Below are 17,154 nucleotides of genomic sequence, written 5' to 3'. Positions count from 1 at the left end.
CTCGCCCCCTTCGCGATCCCTTAACGCCGCCCACACAACTCATGGGAAACGAAAAATAATAAAGGGCCCAAGTCTAAATTAGTTAAGTTGGCTGGCTTATTCATTCTTTTCCTCTATGACATAAGAAAATGCCTTCTAAATGCAACATTTTCATGGCATAATTGCAAAGAATAGACAAGGGGTGGCAAGTGGAAAGAGATGGGAAGCTAGCCTAACCGCAAAACAAGTAAAATTAAGTTTAGAGAAAAAAATAAAAACAAAAAGCAAGCGAGGCAGTGGGAGAGGGTGAGGGAGAACAAAAAAAAAAAAAAAAAAAAACTAAAAGCGGAAGCTTTGGCAATGATCATGCAAACTGCTCATTCATTGGATAATTATTCCATGCGTTGAGGTGGCGGCAACAAAAAACAACAACAACAGCAACTACAACTAAAAGCAATTGTTGTTGCTTTGGCAATTCTTATACCCTTCTTAAAACTCAATGTCGTGGGAGCCATCAGCCATTCGATTTACTCTTTTACCAGAACTTTGTGTAAAGTTACGAAAGTTAACTTTATGATGACTTATAGGCCTAGCTCAATCAGAGCTAGGGCTGAGGTGATCTATTGGACAAAGGTTCACATAAAATCGAACTAATTGTTAGGGGATGGTCAATAGACTTCTTAAAGACGCTCTTGCTGTTGCCCAGTATATACGTTAAGATTAAGTGGCAAGGTTTTATTATAACTTCTTTTAAGATCTTAACCGTGATGCTGTGTAAATCTTGTGTCAAATCACTTAAATATATGGCTGTACATATGTATTTCATCATTTCGTGACACAGTTTTTCTTGCTTTTTGCGAATCGGGAATTGAACAGCGAATTGTCTTTGTCTTTCTTCAATCACTCCCTCTTCTCCCTGATTTGTTGTATTCTCCACTGTGTGATGTACATACATATATATGTATATACTGACAACGGCCTTGCCCTGTAGCGTAGGCAACTTACTCACCCTGTTTAAACACACGCCTACATTTGGCATGATTAACCAGTTTATACACAGTTTATAAACAGATATATAGATATACATATATATATGTATGTATGTTTATATATCCTAAAGCAAAATATGCCAAAAAAAAAAAAAAAAACAAAAAAATCAAATTCTTTCACAATGACAATGACTGAGTGGTCCATATACTCCTTATACTCACACACACACACACACACGCGCAGAGATGTATATGTATGTACTTATTTATTTAACAAATTATTTAGCATTAACAAAAAGTCAAACAAGTTCACATATGTACATACATACATACATATATATAGTATATATATACAAATATTTCGACAATTCTCTGTGTATCTTCCTTTCGCTTAAAACGGTAAAAAAGTAAATTTGATTCAACAAAAAGCTTTTTTTTTTTCGTCGTCGTCTTCGATGTTTTTGTTGTTGTTGTGTGTGTGCTTTTTTTGCTTTGGCTGTTTTGTATACATATGTGCTTACGTGTGTGTATATTTTTATGAGTTTTGTTGCTTTTGTTGTATGAAATTCTGCGAATTTTTATTGACAAATTTCATTAGAACTTTTACGCGGCCAACAACAACTACAACAACAACGACGACGGGGCGCTGGCGGCAAATGAATGAAGAAACATCGAGGTGTAAGGATTGGGCACGGGTATTGTGGAGCGGAAGGGGGGGGTTCGCCTAACTGTAGTCAAGTGAAATGAACTGAAGTGAACCGAACTACTACGCGTGTGTGTGTGTGTGTGTGAGAGTTTGTTTTTGTGTTTGAATGGAAAAAGTACCGAAAAAACAAAAGACTTAGGCAACGAACTTGAAATAGTTTTTTTGTTTTTCATGCACTTTTTGGTAGATTTAGATCGATAATCTATACATTCTAAATATACAAAGAGGAAAAACTCTTATGATCTCTTATGATCGATTAGATTTTTCCTTAGTATAAATCCTCAAATCCTGAATCCTGAAATCTCAATCTTCTACCCCTTTTTTGTAACTTTTTGCCTATATAAAAAGTGGATTGCATATTTCTTTTATTAACAATCAGTAAATTTCGAAATGGTTCCAAGTAAAAATTATTAGATCAATTTTTAATTTTTAAATTCAATTTAATGTTTACCGCTAGCGAGAAAATTAAATATTTCATAATAATTATCAATCAAGTAGCCAAATTACATACACACACATACGGGTACTCCAAAACAAAACCAAAAAAAAGCCACAACAACAACAAAAATAAAATTAACAAACCCAACAATTAGTCAGAAAATATGTGTGCATTATTCAGAGATTTAAAGCAACAAGAAAAAGAAGCAGAAAATGATGAATAAAATGATCTTGGAACACAAACTTTTGCCAGCTGGCTGAGCTTCTTTAATTACCAGAACATTGTATACAATGGAAACAAAAAAAAGTATGCACACATCCAAGCAACATATACAATGAAAAGTATATATATATATATGTGTGTGTGTGTGTGTGGTGTGTGGTGTGGTTGTGTGTGTATTTAAAAACTGCGGCACAACATGCGAAATTCTCACGCAACGGAGCAAAACAAGCAGGCAAGACAATAAAATAAGTAAGTATAACTAGAGTTAAGCAAAGTCAGAGCCAAAGTCAAAACCCATGGCAAAAAATGTTAAAGTCCCACCCAGACTTTATGTATACATATGCATATAAATTTTGAATGTCACTTACACTTGATTTATACACACACACACATACGTACATTCAATGTAAGTTGCTTACTTGTCTCAAATTTGAACTTTATGCTGATGGTAGCTGATTTCAATCTAAACTAATCTAATCTAATCAAATCGAATCCAATTTAATCTAGACTAATTACTTCCTCATTGATTTCAGTGCATTTGAGCGTGATTTGTTTTTTTTTTTTTTTTTTTTGCTCGAGTTCTATTCTTTATTCTATTATGCCATTCCATTCCGTTCTATTCTATTCCATTCTATTCTGTGTATGCCTCTTCACCCAAAAGGCAATGAAAGAAAAAGTGCAAAATAACAACTTAAAGAGAACAATAACCAACCAACAAGAAAGCAAAAACAACAACAAACAAAAGGCAAAACAGAAACCATAAAGCGTTAAACTAACTAAAGTTCAATTTAACCCATTGCAGACCAAATATTTAAGATTTCAAAACCATATTGGTACACAGTAATTTCAAAACAAAAAACAAAAGGAGAAATATTTGATAAAATCTTTATGCTTGTCGAAGCAAAAGTAAATCCAAATAGTTAACCTTTTTGGCCTTTAATGGGTTAAAGGCAAGAAATTACAATGTAAACTTTAAATGGAGCGCAATTTTGTGGCTAAAAATGGGCAATTTTTTTTCTTAAGCTTAAGTTCAAGTTTATACAGCAGCAAGCCAAAAAAAAAAAAACAAACTAGAAGAAAAAACACTTGTTGCCGTTGCCGTTTAAGTCGCTTTGCGTACATATGTATGTATGTTTGTATGTAGATGGTTGCTTCTACAAAGAGCTTTCATTGTAATAATAAAAGGCAAAACAATGGGCAAAAGCATTTTGTTGCCTGCCAGTGGCGGCGGCGGCAGTGGCAACGGGGGGTGTGCTGATGATAATGATGTTTGCTAACCGACGCCATCGCCTGTTAGTCGTTTCTCAGCCTAGGCCACATCTACAACAGCAACAGTATAGCAGCAATGGCAACAACATTCACACGAACTTCAACACTTAGTGTTTGTTCTTGCAAATCATACAATAGGCAATAGAGCAACAACAGCAACAACAGCAATAACAACAACATAAGCAACAAAATCTATTTCCATTTCAATACAAAACCGAAAAAATGTTGCTCATTGTTTTTTTTTTTTTTTTTTTTTTTTTTGTTGTTACTTGTCACGCTGCCCTGCACAACAAATTTTTGTTCATAGCCCAAAAACTCCGCCTCCTCCTTTCATTCCTTTTGTTTGTTTTTGTTTTTACTTAGAATTTGGATTTTTAAATTCTGTTTTTTTTTGCAAATCACACAATGAACATTGATTATTTAGCAGGCATATAATTTCATATTTAGATTTATTTATTTATTTTTTCTTTTTAACTTTATTGCATAATGTATAATGGTAATATAGCAGAGAATTTTCACATGTTGCATGTGTTCTGTTTATTGCGGAATTTGAAAGAGAATTTTCATGGACCTGGAATATATTTTGTTATTTGTCTGCCTTTTTTTTTTTTTTTGCTGGATATATTAGTTTTCTGAAAATCTTGGAAATTTAGCTTTGAGAATTGTGCGTTATTCCATGACGAATGAGACTTGGTCGTTTCTTATAAATTTGAAAACAAAAGTTAAAGGTTAGCTCAGACATTTTCTTAGTAATTTAAAAGTTCTATGAGTTAGATTAATTGCCAATTACTTTGACTTAAATATGGAAAATTTTCTTCCACATAAATCATATTTTACTTAAGCTATATCTGCCTATACTATGGTAGCTTTATGACATGTTATATGCAGATGGTTCCAGTGCCATACAAAATTAGTCATATGGATCAAATAAAGTCACATAAAGGTATATCCTCAGGGAGACTATAAACATACAAGTTTGAAAGATTAGAAAATAAACTTACTGAAAATTCTTCAACACCTTCTGAGCTTATCATTGATACTCAGGGGAAATCATTTTCTAAGGGTAATCATTGTTATATCCCAAAAGTGATGGGATTTTTTGCTCTCATCCCATTTGCTTCCCACGACAATGTCTAGTTAAGTCCATATACAGCATACCTACATATATTAATTTAATTCTTAGTCTCAAAGCTGTTGACATTGTTCGCCCTTAGGGCTGGCAGCCCACAATCATTTGGATACTCAATGATGGTCGAGGCATGAATGAAAGCAACTTGAATAAAAATTCCAAGTTGCTTTAAATCCTTGGGCGTGCCAAGTCGAGAATATAATACAAATTTAATACAATATCAATAAAATAAAAAAACTCTCAGACGACTCACTGTCTATCTAGGGGGCCTACGCAAAAGATAAAAACCAAAAGGAAGCAGACCGATAGAGAGACAGAGAAAGACAAAGAGGAGGAAGCTATTGCTGCTGCTTTTTTTCATCAATTTTTACGAGCAAACTTCCATTGATTGGTTAAGGCTAAGCCAAAACGGCAGGCACATAATTTGTAGTTTTAGTTCACAACAACCAAAAAAAAAAAAAAAAAAAAAAAAACAGATGACAAAACAAACAAATGACATATGAGAAATAAGTTGAAATGAATAAACGCGCGGGGTCTCCAAAAAGAAAAAAAGAAAAAAAAAGTTGTCGAAAGTTCGGAAGTTGCCAGTTTTTACGAGTTGTCGTTAGTTGCTTATGAACTAAGCCAACCAAACAACCAACTAAGCCAGCCATCCATTCATCTATATATCTAACCAACCAAACCGAACCAACAACAGGTTGTTCTTTCTTTTAGTCTCTCTCTCTCTCTCTGTGTGTGTGTGTCGCCTATGCTGCTTCCGTCTTCTTCCGCCTGGCTTATTCCCACAACAACAACAACAACAACAGCAACAAAATTCGATATAAAACTTTTTGTTCTTGCTGCTGATGTTACGATGAGCGCTTTAACGGTTGTATCATAGTCCCTGGGCCTCTGTAATTTTATGCGAAATTCTCGTGCTTCTCATGAGGCATATTAATATATATCTATATACCTATACCTATATATATTGCCAGTAAGTCGGATGGTCGGATGGTCGGATGGTCGGTCGACCTTAGTGCGCTTTGTTTAATTTTAGTTTTTAATGTTAGTTAGGGAAAGAGTTTTAAAATTAGTACTTACAAATTAAACGAGTAATTTTATAGACTATCGCATTTATTTTTCAACTTTTAATTTGATTCCTTTTAACAAAAACTAAGATGCCAATCAAGATGTGCTGTACAATAATTTTGTTTTAGCCATCTATTGAATCTCTTGGCCCACGCATTATTTCCTCTCTGGCTCCGTCGTAAAATTTAAGACCAGCAAAATGCTCAATATCTCGTATATCGGACATGAATGAATTTAAATCCATTTCCTTATCAATATCGGCATTGGGCACCACATAGCCCTCCATACGTGGCAATGCGTCTCGCTCCTCGCTGATAATGACCTTGAAAAAGTGTGTGGGCACAGCGATTGTATTCATACCCATAACATGGTGTCGTATGGCCCAATTGCGGAATGTTATCCGTTGTGGCATAAACAATGGACCCGTATAAACATAAACCGAACCCGTTTCCATGGCCAAGTCGCGTACATAATGCTCCAAACGTAGCCACACATTGTTCTTTAGCCCACGACTGATTGGCACAATATTGGGAAATATATAGGATTCGATAAATTTATCCATATCGCATTTATAATTTAATGGCGATGCCATATGTCCGCCAACCCAATCACTATTCCGAAAATCTTTCATACTTGGACTGAACATGTCAGCGATATTGGGATCAATGGCATATTCATTTGGTTTTTGAAGTGTCTTTGGATCACGATAGGCCAGACAATCGCTATTGAGATGCTCACAGACCCAGTGGGCAATACGATTACGGCGATCATAAGAGAGAACGAAATTTTTATAGACATGAATTTCATCCATGCCAGGGAAACCATATTTCATAAGATCGGCCACATGACTTAATTTCGTAGTTGGCGGCTCATCTCGACCAATTGAATAGGTCATGAACATAATCTGTGGCAAAATTATTCAGAATTATTGGTTTTTGCGTATTGTTTTATTATATTACCACTTTGTGCAATTGCGCTCTGCACCATAAAATGAATAGCTCAAAAATGGACGAACTGTTACTCTCCTCGAGCTTACGGAGTGCTGCTGCCGTTGATGATGAACTCCGACGTTCCTTGACCTCCTCATTGTCATTGGACTCAATTGACAGTATTGTTGATCTGCGTGAGTCCGCCAACATGGCCGCCGCCACTGTCTCTGCCTGCTGCTCTGCTGTCATCTGTGTTAGATCCTCTGTAGTCCTTGGTGGATCTCTTATCGTTGTCGTCACATCCGCATCTGCCGCCGATGATCTTCTCTGTGGTGTTGCTGGTGGTTTTGGTGTTTCCATTGGCATTTTTAACCCAGTTTTGTGCCTTGGTTCTGTTTGTGTCGACCGACCCAATAGTGACAGCTATGGAAAACATATCCATAGATTAGATTAGATTAGATGTCGATTTAGCTGCTAGCTATACTTCATTATCTTCAATTCATACCGCACTAAATATTCGACCACGACATTGATATACATACGGATCCCTAACCATTGTACGCTTTATTCTACGATATGAGATATCCTGCTGTGTCAATGCCCCCATCATGAATGCAGTGGCCCCAGTTAAAGCACACAATGGTATTGTCACATACATAGGCATCCTTCTAATGCTGCCGAACTGAGCGAGAAATGCCGAGGGAATTGAGCGAGGTGGTCAGTTGGCCAGCCGAATGCTGTGCAGTTCTTCAATTAACATTTCAAGCAGCTGGTTTTAGTTTCAACAAAACAATCAAAGAAATAAACATAAAAATATACAAAAATATTACAAAATTTAATTCAAAAACAAATTTATTTTATATACTTACATATTTTTAAGGCTTGCTTTGAGTCAACAATGGGAATGTGTTTGCTTGGTAATGTATAACAGTTGTGGTTAACAGATTCGTTATCAATACATCATAGTTATAAGTTTATAGAAACAAAATCTTTCAATATAACAGTGATGTATAACAGAATTGATATAAACGCATCTTGATTGTAACTTTAATATAACAGTAGACAGTAGTTCGCTAGTTGGTCGTCTATAAACAGATAAATGTCTTGTCTTTATTGACGTATACGCAATTCTTTTTCAAAAAATTGCTCAAAATATAAGTTTTTGAAGTTGTAATGCAAATTTAAAGTCAACTTTTCAATAAGAAAGTCAAGACTTTAATTCTGTGAATCAAAGTTAAGGGGTTTAAAGAATTTTAACATAGTTTTTGTATTTATTTGAGCTATAAGTATTAACTGGAAAGCTAGCTACTTAAAAGAACTTGTATGATTTAAGATATGTATGTATGTATATGTACATATATATTTCTTTGCATCTTTAAACAATTGTTAAATTACGTTGTTCAAACTTGATTTATATCTTAAACTATTGTTTCTCGGTGTTTGTTTCGTTGTTTTGGTGCGTTGTTTAGCGCTTCGTGCAATTAAAGTATCATTCACACCGTGTGTTCGCACACAGACTAACGGTATTTTGCTAAAATAATAATACAAATGAACAGACACACACACACACATACATACAGAGAGACACGCGTGTTGCTTCCGTTGAATGTGAGGTAAAAAACAAAAGGAGAAGAGGAAAGAGAAAGAAGAGACACAGTCCCTACCAAATGAATCACAGAACTTGGCCTCCGGTTGAGTCCATGAGTACATGGTTGACAATTCTGTTAGTCTTTGACCTTTTCGAAAAGTCTTCTCTCTGTCTCTCTCTCTCTCTCTCTCTGTCTGTCTGTATGTCTCTCTTGCTCTTACTTTGTGAGGTTTTTGTTTTGTGTTGGTTTGGTGGACAATTAACATGAACTTTTAGCTTTGCTTAATTACTCAACGTTGATGTCGGTGTTCTAAAAGTGACGCAAAGCAACAAAATCCCAAAAAAAAAAAAAAGACAGACACACACACACACACTAACTCATATACACCACAACAACGACAACTTGGGGTTAATTACATTTTGAAGAGCAACTAAGGTAAAAGGCAAATTGAAATGTTGTTCCTAATGGCATGGACAAAAGACATAACCACTAAAGCAACAACAACAACAACAACAGCAATAACAACAAATCAGTGTGACAATTATGTAAATGGAGGCACTTGACATTGTCTGTATGTGAACTTTGTTGATAAAGTAAATTCACTCTACGACCTTCAGCACTCATGAGAGAACCGTTAACAGTGCTGCGTCAAGTTTGGGTCTTAAGTCATTCGTTCTCTCATGCAATAAAAATAACAACAATAATATGCCAAATAAGAGAGTAGGTAGATACTTAATCTAACGACCCGCATTTAGTTTTATTTAGTTCTTGATCACAGAGTTTTGCAATTTGTTTTTTTTTTCTTTTTTTTCTCTTTTAAATTGATATGATTTTCTTCACAGATCTTTATCAATTTAGCAATTTAGTGAACTCTTTCTTACAGTCTCTCTCTCTCTAAAACGATCCTGAGGCTATTAAAAAGTATTCAGTCCACATATTCTTCTCTCTACAACTCAAGCAAATGAATTTGCCAAAAAAAAAGAGAATTTTTCGAATACGAAACGAAATAAAATGCATCTTGTCGGGCCTTTGGGCCATACCATCTGTGGCTCTCAGTACTCTGTTTTGGCAAAACTATTTAGCATGGTAAATGTTGCATTTATAAATTTAAAAACCTATAATAAAGTCATTTGCTCTGGTCAGTGCCTGCCAATGGCCAAGGGGCAAGAAAAGCAGCAAGCAACGTAGAAGAGAATCGAATATACATATGTATATGCATATATATTTTTGCTCCTTTTCTTGTTTTTTTTTTTTTTTTTTTATATGTTGTGCAGGTCGTTACGCATGCCTCCACATTCAAGTGTGTAGCAAGAGGAGTCGAGCCGAGCTAAACAAGCGACAGTCCAGACAAGCGGCAATCGACAGGCGACAAGCGACAAGTACTACTACTACTACTATCAATGCGCCTATGAAACTGAGTGCAAACTAGGATTCTCAATATCGACCATGAAAACACCGTGTCATAGCTAGATTTCATAGTTTAATCTTGTGTCTGATGCGGCAAAGCAAATTCTCTTTACTTTTATAGTCTTTATTTCAATCTTTGAAATGTTTTAAACTAAGCCTTGAACTTGAACTAGAATCTAGTTATTCTTAATGTTAAAAGGATCTCACGTATGTTTGATTAGCATAGGCGTGAAAAAGTAAATGTCTCAGATACCCTAATATGTATATCCTGTTAATGTTAAAGCACAGCAAAAACATGTCACACTGATTATTGTGTTCAATTTTAATTTGTGCAACATTTTATGTGTTGTGTTCGTTCGCTCGTTTTATTTTATGACCCCAAAAATGTGTTCAGTTTGCTGTTGACAATTGCACAGAGAGAAAGAGAGAGGTAGAGATCAAATCTGGTTCGATTTGAACTAAACTGATCTGATCTGTTTGCTTTAGCGATTGGAGTCTCAGTTTAAGCAATTGCGCTACTTTCTTTTAACCGTTTGAACAATTTATCAAAGAACTTTTGGCAAAAGCAATATTGTCAAGTCTTTTGTTTTTGTTGTTGTTGTTGTTTATTTGTATTGTCTTTACTTTTTCATCATATTAAATACCACCCACAATATAATTATTATTGTTTTTTTTTTTTTTAAATGCAAAATACACAAAAGCGTCAAACTGCGCTTTAGAAATCGATTTTAATTCATTTAAGATCGGTGGGAAACATATGGTATACATGCAAAATGATATATATATATTTTTTTCTCTTGTTTTCTCACAATTAAGCAGACAATTTGTTAAGCTTTTTGTTGTTGTTGTTGCTGGTTGTTGCCTTTTTTGTTGTATTATATCGTTTTTATCTGCTATGCGCAGGCGAACCAGCAATCAACGGACAGTGGGACAAAATCGAATACTTTTGCTGGGACAAAGTTGTATGGGCGTAACACACAAACACACACACACTCACACACCTGCATATCCACATAGACACACGCAAAACACAGATGGCTGTTTGGCTGGCAAAACAAAAGTGGCAATCGCAACTCAAGTCCAAGTCAAGTCCAAGTCAAGTCGGAGACAGAGACAAAAGTGCTTTTTAATTGTCAGCCTCAAGTGCTTTTCGAATGTGTGAACTTAATAAATCTCTTTTGATATATATCGCATTTTTTCTTATTCATCGTCTTTGTCTTCTTCCTCGTTTACCTCTCCTCCTTAAGATTTTTGGAGATTTCTCAGTATATGATTATTATTATTATTATTGTTATTATTACTATTATGATATATTGTACTTTGTTTGATTTGAAATCATTTTTTACGCCTTAATTGAATCGCCAAATAGTTTATGCATATCAATTATTGATTATTTTTAAGATGGTGGGGGAGGGGTAGGAGGTAGGCAGCACAGTGGAGCATGCTTACCGCCCTCGGCAATTATTTGTCTATAAATTTTTTTGATAGCTAGCAAACAGTACTCGAAATTGCAAAAAAAAAAAAAAAAAAAAAAAAGAAATACATACATTCAACATCTTTCTGAACTCATTAATTACCCATGCATGCCCACATCGTATCGGTTTATCTAACAATAACTATATAGTACATATAGACACAATACAGGTGTCGCAATTATATAGTCTAGATCTGCATCATTAGTTGAGACATTTCGAAATCAATTAATCTGCCCCATTTATGCTATAAAAGAAATTTGCCGCCACACTTTATTTGGTTTGTGTCAGTTTATAATATTTCAAATATTTTTATAGCTGGTATAGACAATTTACTTTTGAAATTATTATGCATGCAGAGAGTGTATGTTTGTTTATCTTAGTCTTAGTCTTAGTGGTTGAAAATTTCGTTTTTTAAATCGGACAATTATAAGTTCTAGAAATCAATTCATGGGCCGAGCCATGAATTTTGAAGGATTTGGTTTAAAATATTGGTTAAATTATGTACCCAGATTCCTGTTTGTCATAAAAAACTATGTATTTGGTAATAAACAAGCATTTATTTTGCACAAATTGTGATCTAAATGCAAGCTACTAAACTAAACTAGTTGAATCAAGAAAAAAAAAAAAAGAATATTGCTTTTTAGATTTAAGAGAATTAAAAATGAGATTCTCCAACTAAAACTGACTAATAATTTGTCGTTTTGATGTTAATTGTGGCTTTAGTATGTGGCATGGGTATTGCGACTTATGTCAATTGTCAAAAATACCGTTAGAGTATGCAACATTTTGCCACAAAATTGGAGCAACTTGCCACTTGCTACATTTACCTAAGCTTCTGATTCTATTTATGTGTATGTTGTATGTGTGTATGTATGTAAGGCATATAAACAATTGTGCAAATTGGCATTTTTTGGCATAAATTGTTGAATATTATAAGCGAACGATATTGGTCTCTTATCTATGGCAGATGGCGGGATGACTGCTCGAAAATTTAGTGCGTGCAAATGGACTTTATTTTTTATTTATTCTTTTTGTTTTTTTTTTGGCCATGCCAGGCTAGGCCAAGTTTTTGAAGTGGCCTGTGTTGGTTGGCCAACTGTCTGGCTCTCTAATAGAATCATTTGGCCAAGTTGCTAGCCCGGTTATGCAGCATTTTGACTAATTAACTGCAAAGTTTTATTTGCTAAAAGGAAAAAAGAAAAGAAAAGAAAAAAAAAAAAATGAAATATCGAGAAGATATATAGAGATGTGAGCAGTCGAACGGCACTTGAGGACTTTAAGTTAGAGCTGACCATGGCCATGGTCATGTGTTGGCTTGCATTTCCTGTCCATAATATTGGTTGGTTGCCTGGCTGGCTGGCTGTTTGGCGGGGCGACGACAATCATAATCGGCTGTGACAAACAACGCACATGCGTTAGATAAATATACATATGTGAATGTGAATGTGTGCTGAAACTATGGCTATGGGCCATATGCACAGTCTTTTTCCTAGTGTTCTTACAGTCTCCTCCTTGTTGCCTCCAGCAACTGGTATTACATGCATCTGCCATATTCAAACGTAGCTAACGCCAACTGTTTTGCCTTCCTATTACCTGCAGGTCTTCAGTCTCCATTTCCATCTCTGATACCAGCTGCAAGTTCAACTCCTTGGTCAAGACCAAGTCCGCAAGTCAAGACAACTAGCAAACACACACACACATACACCGATTACTTATGTATATGGCATTCAAATGTGCCACGATTATATACATAAATAAACAGATTTGCCAATATTGACACCTATATACATAGATAATTGATTTTAACCTCAAGTACAGTACATAAAATACCATTAATATTAAATTTGTAATAGTTGGTGGGAAATATTTGGAATTTATGAAAATTAATTGAACATAAAGTATAAAAAGGCAATATTCTGCAACATTTTAAGCCTTTATATCCCAACCTCCACCATCAGATAAGTAAGTATCCAGCGAGAAATTTAATTATCATAAAGTATGAGAGAATGTAATAATTTTTTGGTCTTTAATTAAATGTCCTTGCTTTTAGTTGGTAAAAACTTCTCAAAGGAGTTTTACCATCTAATTGGGTTTTTATCTCTCTGTTTTTGATTACTCGCAGAGTTTAAGTTATGGATTATCATTTATTCACTATTTAACTACATACATGTCCTGTCTACTTAAGTTAGTCACTATCTTTGGTGATGGTATATTTTCGATTCATTAGAAATAAATGGATATTGCATTGTATGGGATCAAAGCCAAAGATATTTGAAATTAACATAGGTCGTAGGTCAAAATTGTTGGCTTATTTCTATATCTATCCAATTGTTGACTAATTTCTATATCTATCCAATTAAAATTTGAATTTTTTGAGTTATTAAAAGTGTTGGCATACCCTGCGTATACGCTATAAAAATAGCTGACAAACCTCTAGCCGTTAGTCAGTGTTTTTTCTTTATTACGTTTCATTTAAATCAATCTACTTTAGTTTAGATAATTTGTTAATATTTTAAAAGGGATTTAAAAAGGATATTTAAAACACTTTGCATTACAATTGAAATGCCAAACATTTTGACCTTGACAAGGTAATCTACAAAGAACTTTATAAGCAAAACTACATTTGAGTTTGTATCACAACTGGGCTAAGACGTTTAATTGGATGAAAAATAAAGTTTGTTGTTTTTTTTGTTTTTGTGTTTGTTGGCTTTAATCGTAGCTTGTTAGAGTGGCTAATTTAATTTGATGTTTGTGTCATGTTGTTGTTGTTGTTGTTGCTCTAGTTGTTGTAGCGCAAATTTAAACATCAAATTGATATTGAACATGACCGAAATCTATAACAGGCAACATGAAAAAATAACAGGCAACAATTGGCAATTGTCTGCGGCACGTTATCAGGTAACAGCAACAACAACAACAAATGAAAGAACTTCCAGGCGATAAAGCCAAAGTGTTTACGAGCTGTTTAGTGTTTTTTTGTTCTATAGATCGACTCGAAGGCGGTTAGAGGTTGCAACAACTCAGCTGAACTTCAAACAACAAATCCAAAACGACTCGTTGCATAGTCAAAGTCATAGTCACTGGAGCTCTGTGTGGTTGTTGTTGTTGTTCTGCTGTTGCTGCTGTTGCAATTCTTAGGCAGTTGTTGTGTGTATATGTTGGTTGCTCGGCCTCTGCCTGGCCTCTAAGCGATCTGGAAAAACTTGTAACCTTGCAGCCTTGTCATCATCATCAAGCCAGAGGTTGCTTGGCAGGCGGATCGCGCAAATCTTGTTAGCATTTTTCAGCCATTTCCTTTTTACAAACAAACATACGTCTATGTCTGCTTGTTTGTGTGTGTGTGTGTGTGTGTGTGTGTGTATTTGGCTTTTGCTAAAATTATGTTCGATATCAATTTCGCGTGGACACATGCCAAGAGACACGCAACGCCACCAAACACGCGCACCACATTTTGCTTTTTGTTGAGTTCTTTGGTTTTTTTTTTGCGGATCAAGTAATTGAAAATAGCAACAACAAAAAACTATATAAAAAACGAAAGAGGGAAACGATAGCAACCAACAACAGCAACAATTCATGTTCATGTGCGGTTGCCTCTACTGCCCTCCATTTTATTGGCCAACCAAGTCCAAGTCCAGTCGATGGACTGGCCGATCAGACAATGTCAGCAGCAGTAGTTGTAGAAGAAGTTGTTGTAGGAAGTAATCACGTTCAAAAATTGTGCGTGTGTGTGTGGTTTTTTGTGTGTGCTTTTTTTATATTTATTTTCTTTGTTGTTCAAGTGTGGGCGTGTTACAGTTTATTTATCTCTTTAAACATTTTGTCTCCATGTCTAGAAGTTGTAGGTAGGCTAAATGAATCCAACGATCGCCTTCAATGAAACTGTCATACATGTTCGTTTTAGTGGCCATCAATGAATAAACTTGTTCACAGAGGATCAAAGTAAAAGCGATTTTTATGGATTATTATGTTTCCCTATATACAAATGTCGAAAAAGGATGCCATAGTTAGTAGATATAGTTAGTTCTAACTAACTTTAGTCACTAATAACTTGAGCTTTAATGTGGCATCAGACATGAAAATGTTGACGTCTAAATTGTCTAACAGTAAATACATACAATGTTATATAGTATATAGGTCATATATTATTGGGATGGGGACACGCCCCCAACTCGGAATGAGTTCTAGATTTATATGGCTCTATCACAAAGCCAAATTGCACGAAGCATACAAAGTTGAAGACCATTTTTTTGCGGGGGAGCATAAAGTTAGAAAGAGATAGAAAGACTCAGGGTTTGAGACGAAGACGAAGAACATAACTTTGCCGGTACTAATAAAGTGTTCAATGCAATGTGAGTGCTCTATCTCTCTCTCTCTCTCTACATGTTCTCAGGTCTCTCAGGTATCCCCAGGTGTCCAAAGTGTGCGTGCAACATATGCATAAACATTGTCCATAATGCTTTGGTTCTTGGCAATGAAATGATGAGTGTGCGGCAAGTTGAACATTTTTGCTTTTATCTCAGGCTCTCCTTTTCTTTTTCTCTTTCTGTCTGTAGTTGTCTCATTCTATCTACAGTCTGCTGATATCTGTGGCTAATGCATAAAATCTTATAATTTGCGCACGTGTTAATCAGACATTATGATGCACAACTCTGTATTGGATTAAAGCATTGAAGCAACAGCAGCAGCATCCAAAACTGTTGCAGCTGCATCAGCATCAGCAAACCAAACTACGAATCCGTGTAAGAAACAACAGCAACTCTGCAGGGTGTGTGTGTGTGTGTGAGTTGGTGAGGAGGTGAAGAGGAATTGAACAAACTAACAATTTTAGGCTAATGATGTGCTCATATTTAAGTTAGTTGAAACGCTTTTAGTCCAAGGCATAATTCAAAGTGGAGAGCAAATGCCGAGAGCAAAAGCGTACTTTGGATGTGAGCAGATTTGGTTTATGCTTTTGGTTTGTCGTTGTCCAGGTGCCTGGAACTGAACTGAACTCAACTGAAGACCGCATGCTGTTGCATTTAATGATTGCACGCCTTGACTTTGGCAATAAAACAAATTTGTGGCCATAATTTTCGAAATTCAAATAACAAATGCTGCTGCTGCTGATGTTGCTGCTGGAGTTTTGGGAGAGGAGACAGTAGACCCCAGACCGGCGACCGGAGACAACAACAACAACGTCGACGACGACGACGACGATTCCAACTTGTTTGCATTGAAAATTTATTGTTACGCAGAGCTAAAGCTAAGTTGAACCGGGGTATTTGGTATTGGGTTTGGAGCTGCTCTTGGTTAACGATTTATGGCATTGCTGCAATTGTTGCCAACTGTAAATGCTGCGGCAAACAAGTCAATTGAATTTATTTCGTTTATAAATTGCCACAAGCCATGACCAACAGTCAAACAGCTGCTGCTGTTGAAATCTTTCTTTCCTTCGTCTCTAATCTTTCTCTCTCTATCTCTCTCTCTCTCTCTATCGCTCTTAGTCTGGCCAACGCCTCAAGTGTCAATTGGCTAGCGGCTCTTCTCCATTTACCAAGTCAAATCTTTCAACTAGCCAATTGAAAGACAAATCGTTTGCCCCAAGTTTTATCCATATGAGAAGATCCATTCTCGATGGATTGAGGATGTGATTGGGGATGTTGTTGTTGTTGTTGTACAACAGAAACATCAATATTAACAACAACGACAGCATCAGCAGCACCAGCAGCAACAACAATAACAACAACAACAGCTCTCCCTCTTACCGACTATACAAAAATGTAATTTGCATATGACTTCAGATTCCTTTCACAAAATTGCTTATGAAAATCATCAAACACACATTTAAAGACTTTCAAAATGCGAGCACAACGCACAGAGAAAAAGATGAAAAAGAAGAAGAAGCAGAAAAAAAAAATATCAAAGATGATTTATTGTCAAAATGTTGCCATTGAATTTCCTTCAAACAAAAGAC

General features: G+C 35.5%; 1 protein-coding gene and 1 long non-coding RNA gene across 5 annotated transcripts in view; one reads left to right on the top strand and one right to left on the bottom strand.

The window, feature by feature from the left end:
* The window catches only part of LOC137587460 (uncharacterized), a 104,329-nt gene that overhangs the window by 40,556 nt on the left and 46,619 nt on the right, over positions 1 to 17,154 (top strand). The window lies entirely within an intron of this gene.
* On the bottom strand, positions 5,853 to 7,654 carry Tengl4 (Testis EndoG-Like 4). Its single transcript, XM_068303883.1, has 4 exons — positions 7,600 to 7,654; positions 7,236 to 7,499; positions 6,761 to 7,153; positions 5,853 to 6,705 (listed from the first exon to the last, which is right to left on the bottom strand). Exons 2-4 carry the CDS (start codon positions 7,392 to 7,394, stop codon positions 5,926 to 5,928), a joined length of 1,332 nt encoding a protein of 443 aa, XP_068159984.1. The 5' UTR covers positions 7,395 to 7,499; positions 7,600 to 7,654; the 3' UTR covers positions 5,853 to 5,925.

This window comes from Drosophila tropicalis, unplaced genomic scaffold, assembly GCF_018151085.1.
Source record: "Drosophila tropicalis isolate 14030-0801.00 unplaced genomic scaffold, ASM1815108v1 contig_158, whole genome shotgun sequence".
Lineage (NCBI taxonomy): Eukaryota > Metazoa > Arthropoda > Insecta > Diptera > Drosophilidae > Drosophila > Drosophila tropicalis.
Note: the sequence above shows the minus strand (reverse complement) of the source record. Positions and strands in the feature narration are given on the sequence as shown.

Coding starts and splice junctions, on each gene's coding strand:
- Tengl4 (XM_068303883.1), bottom strand. CDS start 7,394: ATGCCTATGTATGTGACAATACCATTGTGTGCTTTAACTGGGGCCACT. Junction 7,154..7,235: donor GTGGTCGAATATTTAGTGCG/GTATGAATTGAA, acceptor TGTTTTCCATAG/CTGTCACTATTGGGTCGGTC. Junction 6,706..6,760: donor GAGCGCAATTGCACAAAGTG/GTAATATAATAA, acceptor ATTTTGCCACAG/ATTATGTTCATGACCTATTC.